Source organism: Amphiprion ocellaris, chromosome 2, assembly GCF_022539595.1.
Source record: "Amphiprion ocellaris isolate individual 3 ecotype Okinawa chromosome 2, ASM2253959v1, whole genome shotgun sequence".
NCBI lineage: Eukaryota > Metazoa > Chordata > Actinopteri > Pomacentridae > Amphiprion > Amphiprion ocellaris.
The window spans coordinates 7,006,202-7,028,892 of NC_072767.1; the positions used below are offsets into that span (position 1 = coordinate 7,006,202).

The 22,691-nt window shown below is 35.8% G+C and overlaps 1 protein-coding gene across 3 annotated transcripts; it reads left to right on the top strand.

The window, feature by feature from the left end:
- The first annotated feature begins 2,911 nt into the window (after positions 1–2,911).
- Positions 2,912–22,381, top strand: LOC111585840 (afadin- and alpha-actinin-binding protein-like). 3 transcript variants are annotated; one of them, XM_023295454.3, is made up of 14 exons: positions 2,912–3,036; positions 7,202–7,277; positions 7,850–7,989; positions 8,211–8,414; positions 10,836–10,946; positions 11,037–11,172; positions 11,286–11,361; positions 13,201–13,381; positions 13,506–13,656; positions 14,436–14,572; positions 15,984–16,157; positions 16,262–16,379; positions 19,294–19,432; positions 20,811–22,381. In XM_023295454.3, exons 2-14 carry the CDS (start codon positions 7,259–7,261, stop codon positions 20,944–20,946), a joined length of 1,722 nt encoding a protein of 573 aa, XP_023151222.2. In that variant the 5' UTR covers positions 2,912–3,036; positions 7,202–7,258; the 3' UTR covers positions 20,947–22,381. The 3 variants fall into 3 exon arrangements, with proteins under 3 accessions (XP_023151222.2, XP_023151223.2, XP_023151224.2); XM_023295455.3 differs by having other exon boundaries at positions 19,297–19,432; XM_023295456.3 differs by having other exon boundaries at positions 15,987–16,157.
- The last annotated feature ends 310 nt before the right edge of the window (positions 22,382–22,691 follow it).

The following is a 22,691-nucleotide window of genomic DNA, read 5'->3' on the forward strand; positions in this document are numbered from 1 at the left end:
TGTTTATTTCTTGATTTGACTGGCCATAATACTAGTAATTTATTTCTTTATTTCTTATTTTATTGTTATTATTATTGCTGTTTATTTATGTATTTTGAGGTATTTATTTCTTTATTTAGATTTTTAAAAATCTATTTATTTCTTAATTTGACTGGCCACAACAACAACAACAATAATAATAATAATAATAATAATAATAATAATAATAATAATAATAATAATAATAATAATAATAATAATAATAATAATAATAATAATAATAATAATCATTATTATTATTATTATTATAATAATTATTATTATTATTATTATTATTATTATTATTATTATTATTATTATTATTATGAATGACAATAATTATTTATTTATTTTATTATTTTTTTGATGGATTTATTTCTTTATTGAAAATTGTTTTATCTAGTTATTTATTTATTTGACTGGCAATAATAATACTACTAATACTACTAATACTACTACTACTACTACTGATAATAATAATAATAATAATAATAATAATAATAATAATAATAATAATAATAATAATAATAATAATAATAATAATAATAATAAATATTAGTATTATTAGTATTATTATTAGTATTATTATCATTATGATTATTATTATTGGGATAGTTGATTTATTTATTTTTATCTATTTCTTTTTTATTTTATGTTCTTATTATCATTTATTTTTATTATTGCATTAGAAATAATGTGAAATCAAACTCTCCAAATGTCAAACACAACTTTTATAATAATTTTTAAAAAACAGTTGTGTATAATATGTTTTACTGTCCAGTGCAATTTTAATTGTATTGCTCTTATATGCATTAAAGTTCATTTACAGCTGTAATTTGTCCATTCTTTTGTCACTGTATATATTATTTTTTATTATTTTGTTGTGTTTTTATTCAGATATGTCTATGTTGTGTTTTACTGACGTTTTTAACTGTGCAGCACTTTAGATCAGGTTTTTACTATTTTTAAATGTGCTTTATGAATAAATCTGACCTGGCATCACGTTATTAGGGTGCTTTTATGCAAATAATATATTATTTAATGAATATTAAAGAGAATGGCATTACTCCTTGCCCTAAGTTAAATATACATATTATTGTCTCTCAGTCTCTGAATGTCCATAATAACTGAGATGAAGATAAAACTCATTCATTTAAATGATGCAGAGGCTTTATTTTCATTTTTTAGCTCACTGTGTATCTGCCAAGAACTGTGATTAATCTATTTAGAGAATTTACTCCTTTAAACACTCACATCTCTACTGAGACAGATCAATATTAAATATATTAACAGTACTAAAAGGATATGTGCAGAAAAAAATAAATATTTAAAAAATATAGATTTGCCTTTTCTTGTTTTTTTTATATATAGTTAACAAAAACTACATTTTTTGTGTAATTTTAAAAAATGGAAAAAACCTGCACCCCCCCAAAAAAAAAACCATACTACATACACATTTTTCTTTCCAATAAAGCAAATTTGTGTAAAATGACTATTTTTGCTGATTTAAGTACAGCAAAAAAGTTGTCATTTCAGTCAGATATTGTAAAATAAAATGTAAACATACAAATAACTACCATAAATAAAAATAGATGTTTGATGTGATTTTTAAAATTGTATTGAATTTAATTCATTTATTTAGTTTACTGTTTTAAGTCTTTTGTTTTATTTCTTTGTTTTTTTTTAAAAAAGAGTTAGCTTGCAAATGTATACTTTTTTGTATTAAACAATTCATTGAAAACAGCAAGTTAAAACAATACAAAAAATACAATACAATACAAAAAAGTTATTTTTTTTTCAACAGATTAGTACCGTGGATGTTTTTTAATCTGAATTTTCATCTAAGATGCTTTCATCAGAAATCTAAGAAGCATATACCAACAGATTCCTGAGCTCTTAACTATAATATTTTAAAATATTTGAGTTGTAATTTGGAAATGAAAAGTAAAATAGTGAAAGATTTTTTAATGATTTTTATATAAAGTCTTGTTTAAACTGCTTCTACCTTAATTCTGCAATTTTATTTAATTATTTTTTTTCATGCATTTCATGGTATTATTTATCTGTAAATGGTTTTATTTGTGCCTTTTTAAAAATTATTATGCTGTTTTATTAAGTCAGTTTTAATTATTTTATCAGATTCGGGTGCCCTTTATTCAACTCAGCTCGACTATTTTTCTATTAAATTATTTAAATTTACTGCTGTCTTTTGTATTTTATCATTTACATGTTTTATTTTATTTTATTTTATTTTGTAGCTGTTTAAAACAGAATAGAATAGAAATATCTGATTGATTCCAGGCGGAAAAGAAAGAAAACGAAACATTTAAAATCACTGTAAAGTTTCAAGTGCTCAATATAAAAATATACAAATGAGTGAGAAAATTAAAGTGAAACTCAGTGCAAGAGCAAATGCAGCAGAAAATTAAACAAGTGACCACCACCATGATAGAAAAATATGAGATCTTACATAAATGTAAATATTATAGAAAAAGATAATTAGATAGAACATGCACAAAATGAAAAAAAAATCAGAAAAAAATAAAATAAATAATAATGAGGTGTGATGAGGTGCTATAGAAATAAATCAGACAAGAAAAATATAAAAGTACAAAATGCACAATAAAATGTAAAATATACTGTCAAAAGGTGAAGGGAAATGCGCAATAAAGAGTCCAATGTTAACAATAAAATAAAATTCAAAAATTTAAACTGTGTAGAGAAAAATAATACCTGCCTGCTGCTCTTTTGGGGCTTTGAAGCCATAAAGATGACATAATTAAAACGCATTTTAATAATTAAGGCGCATTAACAACACTTGAGGTGCTTTACGGGCAGAAGCCAATCACGTCGCTCCGTGCTCGGTTGCTAGACAACGCTTGGGCCAATGAGCGCCGTGTTTGGTTTGCGTGCGGAGGAGTGGGCTATCAGCGGGACCGACATGGCAGAAGGAGCGGAGCAGGTCCGCAGAAACGTCCCGGAAAAACGTTAAAAAAAAAAAAAAAACGGCAGCGTGAGGTGAGTAAAAACCCAAAACGTTTTCAAGTTCGTTTTTTCACATTTTAAACGTCCGTCGTCGCCGCTGCTCGCAGGGTTTGTTCGGTAACGGAAGCTATTTTTTAGCCGCAGATCGTCTGGAGGTTTCAGCAGCGGAGACGTTAAGACTTTAGTCGGTGTTTGACGTTAGTTTACCGGCGATAAAACTCCCACACGGCGTTTGTTTTACTTCTATAGGAGCAGAACTCGTGTTCTAATGTCACCAGAGCTGTTTATATTAAAGCTAGCTAAAATAATAAACCGACCAAGTCAACATTTGTGTGAAAAAGTGAAGCTAAACTCGACCTTTTACATCATTTTCTGCATCTCAGTTTGCTGAAAAACAGGATTAAGAAAGTTAAAGGAAATAATAAGTTCTGCAAATCATTTTGGCTGATTTTTGAGAATTTGACGTGTTTCCTCACCTGGGACATTCTCTGTTTTGAATAACAAAATCAAAGTTATACCTGGGAAGCCGTATTTAGGGTTCAATATCTACATAAATGTGACGCATACAGCCAATGAATGTGGTGAAAAAACAGACTAAATCATTTTCCAGCTCATCCAGGCTTCAAATGGCTCCAGTAGAGGTCATATTCTTAATTATTAGCCCTTGAAAATGGAAAAAGGTGTCAGAATCATGTCTAAACCAGTCCAAAATCAGTCCAAAATCATGTCTACAACCAGTCAAAAATCAAGTCTAAGACCAGACTTAAAACGAGTCCAAAACCAGTATAAGACCAGTCCAAAATCAAATCTAAAACCAGTCCACAATCTAGTCTGAGACCAATCCAAAACCAGTATAAAACCAGTCAAAAATCAAGTCTGAGACCAGGCTTAAAATTTGTCCCAAACCAATATAAAACCAGTCCAAAACCAGTCTAAGACCAATCCAAAATCATGTCTAAAATAAGTCCAAAATCAAGTCTAAAGTCCATCCAAAACCAGTGTAAAAGCAGCCAAAAATCAAGTCTAAAACCAGTATACAACCAGTCCAAAGTCTAGTCTAAAACCAGTCCAAAACCTGCATTGTGCTGCACGTACAGGTGCTTGTATTTTATTTCCCACATTTTCTATTTGAATCAGAGAAACTTGAACCATTCAACCTTCATGAAGGACTTTCTGCAAAGCTAATGATTAGAGATTAGAGATTTAACTCCCGGCTCGATAAACATCAACCGTCTGTAGGTGATTCAGTCTAAGTTTGATCCCTTCAGGATGTCGTCTAAAATCTCAGTGCAAATAAACAGCAAATATTCCTCCACGTGTGCCTGAAACTAGTCACCTGTACTGTCAGCTCATCTTTACATTTCAGATTGTAAACGACGAGCCGATGAGTTAAAAGTTAGCACTCGTTGAGCCGTCGCTGTAAGCCGGGTTCAGGCTGTCGGTCTGCCATCTGTCCTCCAGACTGATTAAATAACACTGAAAACAAATGGTGGCTTCTTCGCATTAGCACCCTTCACACAACTAAAACATACGACAATAGTAACAGTTTATTAAACAGTACACATAAAATAAATGTTCTGTTAAAATCCTCATTCTGCTCCGGTTGTCCTCAATTAAAGTGTCATAAATTTCTTCTTCTTTTTTTTCTGTATTTATTTGGACAGGAGAGTGTATATTAATGGGTTAAATCTACCCAAAAGTGCTGTTATCTTAGTAAAAATGCTTACAGTTAAAGTGCCTGTTTTTAAAGTGTCTGATTTTCTCAATGTTCACAAGTTTGATAGTTAATCAGCCACACCTTACACTGTCTGAGAAAACTGACAAAGGTGGAGCTTTCTCTGATAGCTGCAGGTACAAGAGTGATATAAAGGATAAATGCAAAAAAAAAAAAATAAGTAAAAAAAATATATTAATTAATTAATTAATTAATTAATTAATTTTAAAAGTAAAATAAAATAAATAATAATAAAAAATTGCAAATTTTAAAATTATTTGTAATGATAATAAATTAATTATTAATATTAAATAAATACTAATTAAATAAAAATAAAGTAAACAATAAATAAATTTAAAAATAAAAGAGGAAATAAATAAATAAAACATAATAAAATAAATTACTAAAGAAATTAAATTAAATAATAAAATAAATAAATAAAATAAAAGTAGAATAAAAAGAAAAGAAATAAAAAATAAAATTAAATAAGTAAAACTAAAAAATTTAATAGATTAATTAATTAAATTAAATAATTAAATTTAAAAAATAAATAAAATAAATAAAATAATAAATAAATGATGCTATAAGTAGTAATTACTGTATTTGTTAAGAGCGCAGACACTTTCCAGACTGGAGGAACACTGTTTCTGTTCGTCTTTTTGTCTTTCTCTGCAGACACATCACCCTGTTGTCTGTCTGGGATTAGTCTGATCAGCTGATTAGCACACGGAGATAAGATGTGCATTCCGTAGCCAACCTGTAACCTGTTAAATGTTCACAATGAACAGCAACATAAAAATCATAAGAAGTCTGTTAAGGACTCTCTAAAAATAGGAACTTTTAATATCGGACAATAATGGGAACAACTGTTGGCATGTTGGCAACTGTTATCGTCCGCGTACCTCATGTGTTTTTATGTAGCACTTTTCATACAAACAATAATTAAAAACAAAGTGCTTGACAGAAACAAAAAAATGCAATTAAACAGTGCAAACAACCCCTAACCCTACTCTATTTCTGCCCCATTCCAGTCTAAGACCAGTCCAAAATCATGTCTAAAACCAGTCCAAAACCAGTCCAAAATCCTGTCTAAAACCAGTCTAACACCAGTATAAGACCAGTCCAACATCATGTCTAAAACCTGTTCAAAACCAGTCTAAGACCAGACTTAAAACCAGTCCAAAACCAGTCTAAGACCAGTTCAAAGTCATGTCTAAAACAAGTCCAAATCCAGTCTAAGACCAGCCCAAAATCAAGTCTAAAACCAGTCCACAATCATGTTTAAGACCAGACTTAAAACCAGTCCAAAACCAATCTAAGACCAGTCTTCAAACTATTCCAAAACCAGTCTAAGACCAGTATAAGACCAATCCAAAATCAAGTCTAAAAGCAGTCCAAAACCAGTCTAAGACCAGTCCATAATTCCAAAATCAAATCTAAAACCAGTCCAAAATCAAGTCTAAAACCAGTCCAAAACCAGTATAAAACCAGTCCAAATCAAATCTGAAACTAGCCCCAAACCAGTATAAGACCAGCCCAAAATCCAGCCTAAAACCAGTAGAAGACCAGCCCAAAATCAAGTCTAAAACCAGTATAAGACCAGCCCAAAATCAAGTCTAAAAACAGTGTAAAACCAGCCCAAAATCAAGTCTAAAATCAGCTGAAAATCAAGTCTAAAACCAGTAGAAGACTAGCTCAAAATCAAGTCTAAAACCAGTATAAGACGAGCCCAAAATCAAGTCTAAACCCAGTCCAAAACCAGTCTAATATCAAGTATAAAACCAGACCTAAACCAGTCCAAAATCAAGTCTAAAACCAGTATAAGACCAGCCCAAAATCAAGTCTAAAAACAGTGTAAAACCAGCCCAAAATCAAGTCTAAAATCAGCTGAAAATCAAGTCTAAAACCAGTAGAAGACTAGCTCAAAATCAAGTCTAAAACCAGTGTAAGACGAGCCCAAAATCAAGTCTAAACCCAGTCCAAAACCAGTCTAATATCAAGTATAAAACCAGACCTAAACCAGTCCAAAATCAAGTCTAAAACCAGTCTAATATCAAGTATAAAACCAGACTTAAACCAGTCCACAATAAAGTCTAAAATGAGTCCAAAATCAAGTCTATGACCAGACTTAAAACCAGTCCAAATCCAGTATAAAACCAGTCTAAAATCACTATAAAACCAGTCCCAGCATTTATTCTTATACGGCTCGTTTTTGACCCACTGATGGAAGAGTGTCGGGTCCAATCACTGAAGCATCTGAGGGTTAAGAGCAAAGAAAAAGATGTATTTAAATAGTGAATTCTGATTGTAATAATGTAAAGGATGACTGTGGTGCTCTGCATGTTCTCCATTTAGCTTCTCACTCCCTCGGTGAGCGTGTCGTGCTCAGATTGTGTTATCTAGGCTGCTGCATGTTTGCGTCCGTCAGCGCTGCATGTGTGCTCTCCATAATCCAAACGCTGCTAATCTGAGTGTCTATTTCAGGAGGTGACTGCGTAGGAGAACTAGGAGACCAAGACCGGTGGCCTTCAGGCTGCAACCATGCCAGAGTCCTCCACGGGTGAGTTTACATTATCCGCACCGCGGTGAATTTACTCTGAGCTCTGTTGGTAATAAACAGGTTAAACTGACACAGATAAAAGGCTGCTATTCTTAGTTAACCTGAATTCCTCTAACCTTTAGCTCAAAAAGAGAAGTTTTCCTTCCCTTGTTCTAATGTTAAATTGGCACAGAGCGCTCTACGGTATATATCTGGTGTATGTAAGGGCTGAAGGCTGACATCCCGCAGGCCGCTTTGGACCCTATTATTGTGGGGATTTTCCATCGTTTTCTGGTAATTCTGTGTCTTTTTTACTGGTAATTTTGAATCATTTTGTGGTCATTTTGAGTTTTTATGGTAATTTTGTGTCTTTTTCTGGTAATTTTGCATCTTTTTGAGCTCTTTTGGTAATTAACGGGTTAAACTGACACAGACGACAGGCTCATGCTATTCTTAGTTAACCTGAATTCCTCTAACATTTAACTCAAAAAGAGAAGAATGAAAAGTTTTCCTTCCCTAGTTCTAATGTTAAATGTAGCACAGAGCGGTGTTCTGTATATATCTGACAGATATTTTATTGTTTTCTCCACCAGTGAAGGACGTTCTCAGCAGCTCTGTTGAATGTCGAACATCCCCCTTGAGGCGGTTCAGCCTGTCGGCGCTGCACAGAAACTCTCTCGGTGTTTTCTGCTCAGAGGACAATGTCCAAGAATGTCTGTCACACATCAGTCAGGTCGGTCCCTCACAGATGTTTCTGATAGTTAGTATTAGATGTATGTACAGGATGCAAAACTGTTGTCCTCCTCAAGTGGCTGAAATTTATTTATTTTTTGCTGAAAGAAGCCAAATCGTTACCAGAAACCTCATGAGACAGCTTATTTCAGGCTTTTAACTGTACTATAGAATATGTGTCGTATAAAGAATGGTTTCACCCACATTGCTCTTTTCTTACAGGAGGTGTCGTCTTTCGGTCTTCGACCGGCTTGGACGGAGCCTGGCAGCGGCTCCGAGCTGAACATCGTGGCTGCGCTGAACTGCATGTATGACCTGATTCAGCTGCACCGCCGGGGCCTCCGAACGCTGGAGAACATGGAAGTGGAGCAGCTGAAGTCGAACAGCAACGTGGACTTCCTGCAGCTCAGCACCACACGGCTGAAGGTACTGAACTCTCCTGTTATCTGATATCAATCTCTGAATGATGAATGGACATATGCGTGAACTTAAACAACAAAAATGTTTGTTTCATTTCCATTTATCTGCATTTTTCATCTGTCTACTATGTTCACAGATTACTGCAAACTCAAAGTCCAATTGTAGCGATTATATTCAACATTTTAAGACTTTTTGTAAACTCAAGCACTTTCAATGTCTTGAAAGTGGTCTACAGGGGGTCCTCGGTTTATGACGTCCTCAACCTACAGTGTTTCGTGGTTACATCAGAACTGGTTACATGGAACTAGTTGACGAGCGGAGTGGATGAATACATCGTCACATGGTGCTATAAGACAGCTTTGTTTCCATTCTCTGGTTGTACGCCACCTTGGATTGTGCTACATTTACTAACTTTTTGCCCTTCATTATGGCTCCAAGCGTAAGTCAGACTCTTGTGATGCTTCTAAGAAAAGGAAAAGCATCTCCATGGAATTGAAACTAGATAGAATAAAGCGCTGGGAACAGGGCCAAACACCGACCAACATCGGTCAAGTTGTAAAAACAGTGCAACATATCGTAGCGGCCCTCTGTGATGAATGAATGAGACTTTATCTGCTTCTCTGGTGGTTTATTGAACCTTCACACAGGCTACTGTTGGCCGTAGCCAACGCCAGGACAACTGCAAAAACCCCATAACTTAGCTCCAGAAGTAGCCGCTGTTCCCAGCTCTCTCTACTGCTGACTCTCAAGCCAATCAGAGATGAGCTAACTAAACCTGGCACGTTCACTGACATTAAGTAAATCTGGAACTGAACAATAACCAATAACCATTATCAGTCCGTAACAATATTCTGTTGTCTTCTTGTAAAATGATTTATACAGGCACGAAAGTCGTTGGTATTCACTTTTCCAAGAACTGATCGATGTTGTGATGCACGGAACGGCTTTGTTTACATTTTTGCCAGAGTTATGACTTACAACGATCAATAGGAATGGAACTCCCAAGTTCAGTAAGTTGAGGACCCTTTGTTTTATCGGATAGCTACATCGTTCGGTACAGGACTGTCGTAGCTAACGTATGGTGCATCACCCTCAAGCTCATTTGCATAAAAATAGTTTCATTCATGCAAATGAGGCACGTGGAGCGGAGGTCCAGCGCATCGTGAAACTTTCGTCTGAACTAGCTGTCATTGAACTAAAACCAGGACGGATTCAGCAGCTTATTTCTCACCTCAAATCCATCCATTTTCTGTACACCACTTAATCCTCATTAGGGTCATGAGGGGCTGGAGTCTATCCCAACTGACTTAGGGTGAAGTTTCACCTGGACAGGTAACAGTCTATCACAGGGCTACACATAGAGACAAACAATCACACCTGCAGACAATTTAGAATCACCAATTAACCTCAGCATGTTTTTGGACTGTGGGAGGAAACTGGAGAACCTGGAGAAAACCCAGCAGGGAGAACATGGAAACTCCATGCAGAAAGATCCTGGGAAGGCTGGGACGCAAACCGGGCATGTTCTAGCTGCACGGCCAAAGTGCTAACCACCAAGCCACTGTGCAGTCCATCGCCTCAAATGCTTTCAGAAATACATTGTGCTGAACCGTTTTCATAATAAAAGAGAAAGTTTACAACCGAGCCGCCATGTTGGTCCAACATTTCTACCGGACTGAAGGTCTGAAAGGCTGTCATGTGACCACTTAGTGACGCACTAGTGACCTGCCCACCATGCCAGAGATATTCAGATGCATCGCGTTTAAATGTGAGAAAACGCAACATGTATTGCATTGAGGTGATACCGTCGGCTTGAAGTGCTGCAGTGATCAGAAAACTCTTCGTTGCACAGTTTGCTCACAACCACGCTTTTATCCAAGCTGCCATCAGGAAGATTTTTAAAAGAAAGTTTTCCACTCAACAAGCTCAATTCAGTCTGGTCTTTCTTCCCTGTTCACCAAACTTTCTTGACGTCACTCAGTGCATCCTGTGCATCTGCTTCACGGCTGGAGAACAGACTTTAGGTTTATTACCGCCACCTACTGGGCTGGAGTGTGAATCAGTGCTAGAAATTAGGGAACTGAGAAAGGTGCGATTAAATGCATTATTTTTTAAAAAACGTTATTTTTTCTGTAATTAATTAATCAAAATAAATGCGTTGTAAATTCCCTGCTTTAGTGATAAATAAATTTGACTCGACATTGTCTTGAACAATACAACCTGACATTGCCTAATTGCTGCTGAATATTAAAAAAAAAGAGAATTAATGTGCAACTTTTATGCACATTTGCCTGATTACATTAACAAAATGTGCTTCCTCCTGTCATTTTGGAAGAATCATTCTGCATTATAACATTACATTTGATTATGTATAGTTTTGCTGCTAAAACTTTTGATATTTGTCTGTCTGTCCATGTTTTTCTGTAGGAGCAGCTTGAAATCTCTAAAAGAGAAAACACGGGACTCCTTGAGAGAGAACGACAGCTACAGCTGAAAGTGAAGAGTTTGCAGAACTGCCTGAAAAATGAAAAAGAAGAGGTACTCTATTTTGAAGAACACATCCATGGCCAGGTGTGTTTGGGGTTTGCTTCCAGTATATGAGTTTTTGTTTTATTTCACCCTCGACAGGTGCAGAAACTTCAGAATGTAATTGCGAGTCGAGCCAGTCAGTACAATCATGAGATGAAAAGGAAAGAACGAGAGTTTAACAAACTAAAGGAGCGATTAAATCAACTTCTGGTTGATAAAAAGGAGAAGAAACAAGGTGAGAAAAAACTTTTCTGTCTACATTCTCTAATTAAATCTGTGGTTTATAAGGAATTTACAAACCTTTTGAGACTGATTTCTTAATTTCTGTTTATTATTTCTGCTTTTCAGCCATTGACGTATTGAACAACATTGGGAGAGCTGATGGGAAGAGAAGCCTTTGGAAAACTGAAAAGATGGAAGCAAAGTAAGTTCACTTTCTTACCTGGTTAGAATAACTCTACAGGGTGTCCCTAAAGTCTGGACACATAGGAAATCTCATTAACTGTAATGTTTGTTACCTCCACAGATTAAATATGTCTTTGTCTAAAGAAGAAAGAGTTGAACTGGTATGTCTCAGTGGACGTGAAGGATGGACATATGGAAAGATAGGGTTAGGGATAGTAGGGGTAGTAGAGTTAGTAGGGTTAGTAGGGTTAGGGTTCAGGTGGGTTAGTTAGTAACCCATCCTAATAGTAACCCTAGTAGGTAGTTAGTAGGGTTTGGATTTGTAGGGTTAGTAGGGTTAGAGTTAGGGTTAGTAGAGTTTGTAGGGTTAGTAGGGTTAGGGTTAGGAAATTGATTTTTTGGGGGGCTGGCATGAATTTTTGCCATGACCAATCCTTTAGTTTCGGCTGATACATTTGGTCGTCCAGAACAGGGTTTGTCCATGACACTGCCTGTTTCTTTAAACTTTTTAACCACCTTCACCATCGTAGAAGAGCCAAGTGGAATCCTCCTTGGATGCATTAAATCCATCTGCTATCTTTGTCCATCCTTCACATCCACTGAGAAGTACCAGTTCAACTCTTTCTTCTTATGAAAGGAGTCAAAATCAACAGGACAAGGGCTATAATTACCTCAAAAAGCTGCAAAATTACCACAGAAAGACACAATATTTCAACCTAAAAAGTACAAAATTGCCACAAAAAAAGCAAAATTACCAGAAAAAGATACAAAATCAACACAAAAATAGGCAAAGTTACCCTAATGACAAAAAACGCTGCAAAAAGATGCATTATCACCAGAAACAAGGCAAAAAGATCACAAAGTGGCTGAAATCACCACAAAGAAACACAAAATCACTGTGAAAAATGGCCGAAATTGACAAAAACTGCAATCAAATCAATTCTACATCCATCCAGCTGTCACAATCTAAACACTAAAACTTTTTTTTTTTTTTTTGGTAAAATCTCTATGACCAACTTTGAGCATCAGTATTATGGGATGTATCAGTTTGAACAGTAAAACTGCAGTTTAATGTCTATGACAGAGAGTCATAGAAACAATTATTGGTACCCTGGATGTGTTTCTGTTTTCTGATAATTCACCAGAGAAAACTTTAAAAAGTGACTTCTGGGTAAACTTTAAAGGTGGTTTTGTATATTTTTTTTGTGGTCATTTTGTGTCTGTTTGTGGTAATTTTGTGTGTATTCTGACCAGTAGTACCACAGTGAATGCATAGTCCTGACAGTGAAGCACAGAGGTGGGAGTGTGATGATATTTGGTTGGAGAAAACTTTAAAAAGTGCATTCAGGGTAAACTTTAAGGGTGGTTTTGTGTTTCTTTGTGGTCGTTTTGTATCCGTTCAGACCAGTAGTATGACAGTGAATGCATATTCCTGACAGTAAAGCACACCAAGCTTAAAAATGTATTAAAAAGTGTAATTTGGGTAAACTTTCGCGAGCGATTTTGTGTTTTTTTTTTTTGTGGTCGTTTTATGTCTGTTTGTGGTTGTTTTGAGTCTATTGTCACCAGTAGTACCAATAGTGAATGCATAGTCCTGACAGTGAAGCACGGAGATTGGGGAGCCATGATATGAGGCTGGATAAAACCTGAAAAAGTGCATTCTGGGTAAACTTTCAAGGCTCATATCAGCATGTGTGATAGGTGACTGATCAGGACAAGTTCTAGACGATGAAAGGATCATTTTTACACACATTTGATACCAGGATCGACTAATAGACAGGATTGATTCTGTATTAAACTATATTTTGTAATAACTGCTTCTGGCACTGACTAAGTAACCGTGACTTGTTGTTTTAAGGCATGAGGGGGAAATGTACAAGACTCTGCTGAGCGACTACGACACCCGACAGAGGGAGCTCCAGCTGGAAAACGCAGAGTTGAGGAAAGTGCTGCAGCAGATGAAGAAAGACATGGTATCCATTCTGAGCTCCAGGAAACCGGCAGCGAAAGGCGACAAACACGAACACGGCGGCACGCAGGTTGGACAGATTCTCTTCCTTATTCCTGTTTTTTTTTTTTAAACCTTTAACACCTGCTGCCTGTTATTTAGTCTTTTAAGATTGTTTTCCAGATGTGCTACCAACACATTTTAATTTCATCCAGGCTGCTTCAGAGGAGGAAGATGATGAGGCATTTGATTCTAGTAAGGAGAGCGTGGAGCTGTACTGCGTTCATGCTCGGGAGAAGCTGACCAACAGTATTCGTCTGCAGTGGAGGAGGCTGAAGAGTCACGTTGAAAGACTGGACAGCCAAGGTAGTCCACATATATAGTATAGTACAGGTGTGTTGTGCATATATAGTATAGTACAGGGGTATTGTACATATATAGTATTTAAAAAATCAACAAAAAACAGATTTAGTCTTTAAATTGACACTGGGGGTGGATGTAAAATGAAGCCTAACTCTTCGTGTCAACTTTTTGTGGTCGTTTTGGCCATTTTGTGGTGATATTGCATCTTTTTTTGCAGCATTTTTTAGTCTTTGGGGTAATTTGCAGATTTTCATGTTGATTTTGTATCTTTTTCTGGTAATTTTGTGTCAATTTTGTATTTTTTTTGTGGAAATATTGTGTCTTTTTGTGGTAATTTTGCAGCTTTTTGTGGTAATTTCAGTCCTTGTAGTGGTGATTTTTAGTTTTTTTTATGGTTAAAATGACTAAAAAAATATTTATTAATTAAAGGATTTTTGTGTCTTGTGTTGATATTTTAAAGGCAAACTCCAGATTTTTACTTTTTTAGTCAGGCTTTTGACTAATTTAATAGATTTTATTTATTTATTGCTATTCTTAGCGCTAATTTTATGTATTTATTTCTGTATTTATTCACTTTTGTATATATTTAAGTCTGTTGAATGTGCAGTTTCAGATAATTTTTAGAATTTCTTCAGTTTTTCAAATTTTTGACTTCTGTTTTCTATCTCTGGATTCTATTTGATAGTGGACTACTTTTATATACTCTTGAAAATGAATTAAACATTCAACTTTGAGTCAAAAAAGTGCATATAAACAACAGATTTTCTGGTCTGTATGTTTAGTTTCTTCAGCTCAGACAGGTGAGAGTAAAAGCACTGATGCTGTTCCACGAGAGACTCACGAGGAGGAGATGGACCGACTGAAGCTGGAGATTCAGCAATGCAAAGACTTCATTCAAGCGCAACAGCAGCTGCTGCAGGTGAGACGGAAGTTACCTGAGGAGGTTTGAGACTTACAAGTTCAAGTTCACATTTCCAAAAGTCAAATTTACCCTGCTGAGAGAGAATACTCTGTGAGTCATTCCGTATAAAATCAACCAAATCTGAAAAAAGCTCCACCTGACCTCCTCAGAATCAGCTGATATTTTCTGTACAATAACTTCAGTATATTTAATGAAACCATAAAAAATTATACCTTTATACTATGAATATTTTCAGAGTTTCAGGCCCTTGAAATGAACTGAAGTGAGTTGAAATTTCACACTTTATGATTTGCAATACTTTTTCCATCATTTCTTAGCATCTTAACTTCATTTGAGTTTGGTTAATAATTGCAACCAAATCAGTTTTACATCCACTCCAGGTGTCACAATCTAAATACTAAACCTATCCTCAGATGTTTTGAGTACTTTTTATTATAAAAAGACTCAAAATTACTGCTACAAGGGCTGAAATTACCACAAAAAGCTGCATAATTACCACAAAAAGACATAATACTTCCACAAAAAACAAAAAAACACAACAAAAAGAAACAAAATTACTGCAAAAAGACACAAAATCTGCACAAAATTACCCTAAAAACTAAAAATCGCTGCAAAAAAGATGCAATATCACCACAAAAACAAGGATTACTAAAATGTTTAGTAATTTTTACCACTAAAAGACTCAAAATTACCAGTATGAGGGCTGAAATTATCACAAAAAGTTGCAATATTACCATAAAAAAAATACAAAATCATATCAAAAACAAGCAAAATTACTGCAAAAAGATACAATCAGTATAAAATTAGGCAAAATTACCCTAAAGACAAAAAATCACTGCAAAAAAAGATGCAATATCCCCACAAAATGGACAAAATTACCACAAAAAAAAATACAAAATCACCACAAAAAGGGATGAAATTGACTCAAGAAGGATTAGACTGAATTTTACATCCACTGCAGGTGTCATTAAAATTGCCACAAAAAGACATAAAATCAACATAAAAAATAGGCAAAATTACTCCAAAGACAAAATATCGCTGCAAAAAAAGATGCAATATCCCCACAATATGGATGAAATTACCACAAGAAGGGTACGGCTTAATTTTACATCCGTCCAGGTGTCATAATCTAAAGACGAAATCTGAAAATATTCCTAGTATGAAGGTAGTGTTTTTTTTTATGGTTTCATTAGATATACTGAAGTTATTGTACATGAAAAATCAGCTGATTCTGAGGAGGATCTGATTGATTTTTAATGGAACGTCTCGTATTCATTTGGTGTTTTTAAATAATCTAAACTTACAATGAGCTCCTGATTTAAACCTTGGTTTGACTGTAAAGGTTTCAGTTAAATGAATGATGTTTTATTAGAGAATATAGCCTGATCCAGCCTGTTTCCTCCTGCAGCAGCAGCTCAGCTCTCCATGTGACGAGGAAACTGCATCCCTGCTGAGTGACTGCTACATGCTGCAGGAGAAGGAGCGACTCGGAGACGAGTGGAAGACCCTGGAGGAGCAGAGGAAGATCTTCGAGAGGGAGAGGAGGAACTTCACAGAGGCAGCTATCAGACTGAGCCACGAGGTGCTCAACAGAGACTTGAGTTAAAGCATGTTTAAGGAAAAATGACAGACTTTATTTAGGATCCTGAGGCTGTTTTTGAATGTCTTGTTTGTTTTTTCCTGCAGAGGAAGGCCTTCGAGGAGGATCGCGCCACGTGGCTCAAACACCAGTTTTTGAACCTGAGTCCATTTTCAGACTCAAAGAAACCTTCGCTGTCAAAGTCTAAAAGTGCCTTTTTAATATGTGAGTGTCTTTTCCTTTTCCCTTCAGGTGGGGACACATAAAGATTGTTGAGCCAGTGTTGAATATGATTTTGGGCATAATGCGATTCTTATTCTACACAAAATGAGTGAATAGCGTGCTATTAGTCAGAGGAACTAATATCATCACATTCCCACCTCCGTGCATCACTGTCAGGACTATGCATTCACTGGTCAGTAAAAACACTAAATGACTACAAATAAACACAGAACTGCCACAAATAGACACTAAACTGCACTTACAATGCACTTTTTAAAATTTCCTCCAGCTTCATATCATCACACTTCCACCTCTGTGCTTCACTGTCAGGACTATGCATTCACTGTGGTACTACGGGTCAGAACAGACACAAAACAACCACCAAGAAACACCAAAGTACCCTTAAAGTTTACCCAAAAGTCACGTTTTTAAAAGTTCCTCCAGCATTATATCATCACACTTCCACCTCTGTGCTTCACTGTCAGGACTATGCATTCACTGTGGTACTACTGGTCAGATCAGACTCAAAACAACCACAAATAGACATAAAACAACCACAAAAAACACAAAACCACCACAAAGAAACACAAAACCACTTTTGAAAGTTACTCAAATTGCACTTTTTAAATTTTTTTTTTAAGTTTTGTGTTCTTCAATGTCAGGACTGTGCATTCACTGTGGTAGTCCTGGTCAGAACAGACACAAAACAACTACAAATAGACATGAAATGACCACACTGTAACAAAGAAGAAGTGGAAATAACTTCAGTTTTTGGCCAAATTAAAGTGAATTTAACATTATTGATTATATATTCTCTAATCTGTGTTGTATTAGCTGCAGTACCCGCAGTGTAAAATGGACCGAGGAGCTAATCGGGACCAAACATGAAAACATATTTATGCATTTTCTGTAGAATCCACATAGATTTGCAACATAGAGCTGCTGCACTAGAAAAATGCCCCTCTCAAAACAAGAAAAAAAACTAATTTCAAGGAATTTTTAACTTGAAATAAATGAAAAAATCTGCCAATAGAACAAATGAAAAATGGCTTGGTAAGATTTCTTGAAATAAGATTTGATATTTAGAATATTGAGAGCTTGAAATTAGGTAGGAAAACTTATTTTAAGCTATATTTTACCAGGATTGTCAAGCTTAGGTGTCTTAAAATAAGCCAGACATGCTAGAAAATAGCAGTTTTTCACTCAAAAATAGATTTTTGCTTTCATGTAACCTCCTAATTTGAGATGTATTAAACTTATTTTGAATTTTCTTGTAAAATACAACTCAAAACAAGATAATATCAAGATTGTTTGACTTAACAAGATATTTAAGGTGCATTGTCTTAAAACAAGTCCCTCCATCTTACTGAAATGTCACTTGTTAAGTGGATGTATCTTAAATCAAGTGGGATGAGACATTTTGACTGAAAATAAGACAAACAGACTTGGTAAGAATTGGAGTTTTTGCAGTGTGTGGCTGCAAGACTTCGTTCACTGGCGTAACTAATGTGCAGCTCAATAAGTTTGTTGCTGCTGAGCTGAGATTTTGATTAATTCACCAGAATTGTTGATGGTTAGACACTTCGAACAGCCGATTTTGATCCCGAGCTCCAAACAGAACGTTAAATTATCTGTGTAGCATCAGTGTTTGGTGTTAATCTAACAGGTTTAAAGAGAGACACTTTCATCACCTTAAAAAACTCCTTAGACTCAGCTTACCTCACTGACCTTTAAATCTGGTTTCGTAGTAAAGCCCTCAGGTCTGTGGGTTAGCTGCTGTTGACATTTAATCAATTCAGTAACTTTATTGTCGTTGCAACCTGTGCAATGGAATAAAGTGCAATCTTGCACTTGCAAAACCAGTGCAAGTTAAAATAGAATTAAAAAATCATAAAAATGGTAATTAATATCACATAATATAAAATACATGCTATAAAAACACACCCAACCAGACGTCTACATTCAGCAGATACTGCACAGTCCATAATAGTGCAGTCAGTTGTATTTGCATATTCAGGATGAATGAGAATTTATACAGACTTCATGGCAGTGTTTTTTAAAGCATTGGTTGCCACTGGGAAGAAACTGTTCTTTAGTCTGTTTGTCTTTGCCCTCAAACACCTGTATCTTCTGCCTGATGGCAGCACTTCAAACAGATAGCAGATAAATTTATATAGTAAATGCGATAGGTAAAGACTGAGATTTGCAGAATCGTCTACCATCGGAGCTCCACTTGTTTCTGACTCGTTCAATATCTTCTGTTGTTTGTTTTCTCTGTTATAAGAGATTTATGATTCTTCTGAATGTCAAAAACTTTTTAAAAAATTGTGAAACTGTCAGTAAACTAATTCAGGAAAAGATTATTGATGCACCAAACAATATGCTGATTCTCATTATCCTGTTATACTTGTGTAAAAGCAGAATACACGGGGTCCTTGACTTATGTCAGAGTTCCGTTCCTATGGCCCGACATAAGTTGATTTTCGCCCTAAGTCGGAACTCTATCAGAAGAATCAGACTTCTGCTTGGGAGCCAAAATGAAGGGCAAAAAGTTAGCAAATGTAGCATAATCCAAGGTAGCGTACAATCGGAGAATGGAAACAAAGTCGTCTTATAGTGCAGCGTGACGACGTATTCATCCGCTCAACTCACCAAGTAGTTCCACATAACCAGTTCCGACATAACAATGAAACGCCGTAGGTCGAGGACGTCGTAAACCGAGGACCCCTTGTAAACCATTTTAGGGCATCTTTTGAGCAAATATTTGCACGAGTCGAAAGCAGGTTTCAAAGTTGTGAAACTGCTTCAGGATAGATTTAATACCTAAAGGTTTTTGTCTGTTTTTATTCATAGAGCTCAGTAATTTCTGATTCTGATGCAAATTTCCAACAATCGGTAAGTCTTCGTCTTATCTTAGCAGCTGAAACAGATTCGAGTGCTGCTGTGGCTCCGGAGAAGTTCATCAAACACCGATCAGAATCGCCCAGATGTGTCCCACTGACGTCGCCTTCCACTGCTGACCTGTACCGCACACTTTGCCTTATCCCAGAGGACAGGTATGGGTTGGATTTGCACTTCTGAAATAGTGACATGATGTATCTGTGGTAAAATAAAGTTTCTGGATACCCAGTGCATTTGTGAAATACTGCATTAAGAATCACTCTTAGGTCTTCAAGTGTAATTTCTTTTAGTACAATCACAGCCAAAATACTAAACAAATCCTAAAAAGCCTTTAAAAACTTAAATTTGATTGGTTCCATAAAAATACTTAAGAAATTTTTACTATTGTGTCATATTGGTACCAGTGATCCACTAATGAAGGTCGTGCTTTTATTAAAAAACACAATTGTTGTTGCCGTGCTTCGTGCCTATATAAAGCCAGAACATTTGAAAGTTCTTCAGAGACAAAAATCGCTAAAACAAGGAACCTAACGCAGGAAGCACACCTGAAGATCCAGATTCTCAGCCAGGAGTACAGATGCAGTCCTTCAGCAGTTGGATTCACTCAGCAGAAATACAGACGAACCAACAGCTTGGAAGACAAACCAAGATCAGGGCGTTCAAGGGTTTCTTCAAGAAATACCCACATCCTGATCCAGATGTGCAGGAAAACCACCGAATGACAATACAGGAGCTTCAGCAGCAGTTTTCACCCGCACTGTACGTGGCTGACTTTTATCTCATGACTTAAGGTCCTACAAGGCTGTCAAGAAGCCCCTGGTCAATGAGAGACAGGTTAGCCTGGCGTTGTTGGACCCAAGCACTCAAGAACTGGACATCCAGGAAGTGGAAGAAGATTCTGTGGTCAGATGAGTCCAGTTTCCAGCTTTGTCTTCCTCCTGCTAATGTGAGGTTACGCAGAAGGCCAGGTGAAGCATTATCTCCAGCGTGGACAGTACCTACTGTCAAGCATGGTGGAGGCAGTATCATGGTTTGGGGACGCATGAGTGCTGCTGGTGGTGGTCATCTCACTGTGATGGCACATTGAACTCTGCCAAATATTATTCCATTCTCCAAACCCACATACTCCCTTCTGCACGTGCTCTGTTCCTTCAAACCAAATTAATTAAATATTAATTTGATGATGTGATGGTTCATTTATTCTTTGTTCAGTTTTGAACACATTCTCTGTTATTTGTTGACTTTGATATCGACAATGTTGAGAAATGACCGATTGAAACTGTCAAGAATTTGGTTTTGCTAGTTTTACTTGTAAACAATAAACAAAAAATATATGATTTGTATTTGTGTTTGTGTCTGTCTAATGCAGCCACACCTTTAGAAACACAAAAAAGTTTTTTACACAAATATTTCATGATAATATTTAAGATTGCGTAAAATTTTAAGGGTGTCCAAAAACATTTTTCCACTACTGTATCTGTGCATGTGTAGGTGTAAGTTTATCCCTAATCGCCTCTACACCGTGTTTTCCAGCTCAACAAAACCAAAGAGAAAGACGGAACACGTTGAAGAGTCGAGCGTCTTTTGTGGAAATGCTCCAGTCCGGCACAAACGGTGGGACGGCATCCAAGACCGGACGCTCTCTCAGGAAAAGAACAGCTCCATATGAAGCCATAAACACTCCGAATCATCGTTAGTATTCATTAAATATGGATGGTTCATGGTGTTTCTGTCTGAATTGTGACTGCTGAACACTCAAGGATTGAATAGCTGTCAGTGGGAGCCAAGCGAGAGCTGTTGTGACTGGAAGATATAGTTTTGTACTAACGTATGTTGTAAAGGTATTTATTTATTTATGTGGTTTTGTAAATGGTGTTTTGGCAGTTTTTTATGTCTTGGATCGTGCAAGTAATGACTCATTTAGCTTATCGGGTGACGCTGCAGCTAAAGTTGCCTAAATGTTAGCAGCTTTTTTTTTTTTTTTTAATCATGTTAAAAATATCATGGAGCTGTCCAGGAGTTTTAGAATGTAGATTTAATGCTGCTGGTTCTCTCAATGCAATAAGAAAATTAACAAATGAGGTATGTTTGTGTAGTTTTAACATCGCAGTGTGGTGCTACTTTCTAGTAAATGTTAGATTAGAAACCGACACTGCTGTTAAATAGCATGAGAGGCTGTAAAATCTAACACAAGCTACACAATGCGTCATAGATATCGAGGTTAGATCACATTAGTATAAATGTAGATTGTTTTATGTTTTTATTTTGAGTTTATATTGACGGATCGGTGTGAAATCATGTGTTCTAGGAGTATTATTGAATTTAAGTTCATAAACGGGTGCAGTTTCTTTTCATTTGACATGTGTTTAGAGTCTGTTGGGAACTAATTTTCAACAGCGCTTCCTGTTTATTTCGCTAACTGGGAGACAAAAAACGTCAAATATAAAAAGGATGCTGTGATAAAATACCAGTTCAGCATTCAGATTCGGTTTATGGAGATGATTCTTGAACCCCCATTTGTTATGACGTGGCTCAAGAAGCATGATATTAAATCAAATTAAACCAGATTAAGTATACAGAACATGGAGTTGTGGAACAAACTAAAGCTGCAGAAAGAAGCAAAGACACCTTAAGTAGTCCAGAAATAAACTAAATGTGGCAGTTGTTCACTTTAAACAACCTGCAGATAGAACAAAAATCCAGTTTAATACAGTAAAAGCCCCCAAGAGAACCACAAGGGTAATTACAAATGAAAGGTAAGCAGTTTTATAATAAAATACTTTAGTGATTGTCTCACAATATGGCAAAAAATAAAGATTCTGATCGATATCTCTGTTGCTGTACAATAATGATGATGTATTCTGGTCACTTTGTATTATGATATACTGGCCACAGATGGAATTTAATTCTCTTTTTGTCAACAGAAAATTTAGATGACATGAAATTTTATTTAGTCTCTGCACAGACTGTAATTTTTGCAATAAATGCTAATGCTTCCATCACTCTCACATACAACGGTAGTGATTTTGTAAGAAGATTGTAAACTTCAACTCGTATCTCCCTTAAGAATGTGTTTTTTGTCCATCTAAAGTTTCTGCTGTGTCTCTGATTGGTCCGTTTTGGGTTTTGTTACTGCCAAATGTTGGCCTCGCTTCACTTTCATTGATGTTTTTGGGCCATGTATGCAACTTTAATACTTGGAATCGACCTGATCTTTAAACAGGTTTACCCAGACATGAAGCTTTCTTTTAGTGATTTGTCCAACAGCTTTTGAGCTTGGCACCAAATAAAATGCTGTAATTCCTAAAAGCACCTCTTGAATTAAAGCTGAAAGTCTGCAGTTCAACCACATCTTGACATCTTAGTGGTGTACAAGGCTGTGTCAGTTCCAAATGCCAATGGAGCCAGTTGTCG

Bases quoted from the DNA above. Each gene is read 5' to 3' on its own strand.
- LOC111585840 (XM_023295454.3), top strand. The intron at 14,573-15,983 runs GTGAGACGGAAG...TTCCTCCTGCAG, and splicing joins CGCAACAGCAGCTGCTGCAG to CAGCAGCTCAGCTCTCCATG. The intron at 16,380-19,293 runs GTGAGTGTCTTT...GTCTTATCTTAG, and splicing joins TAAAAGTGCCTTTTTAATAT to CAGCTGAAACAGATTCGAGT.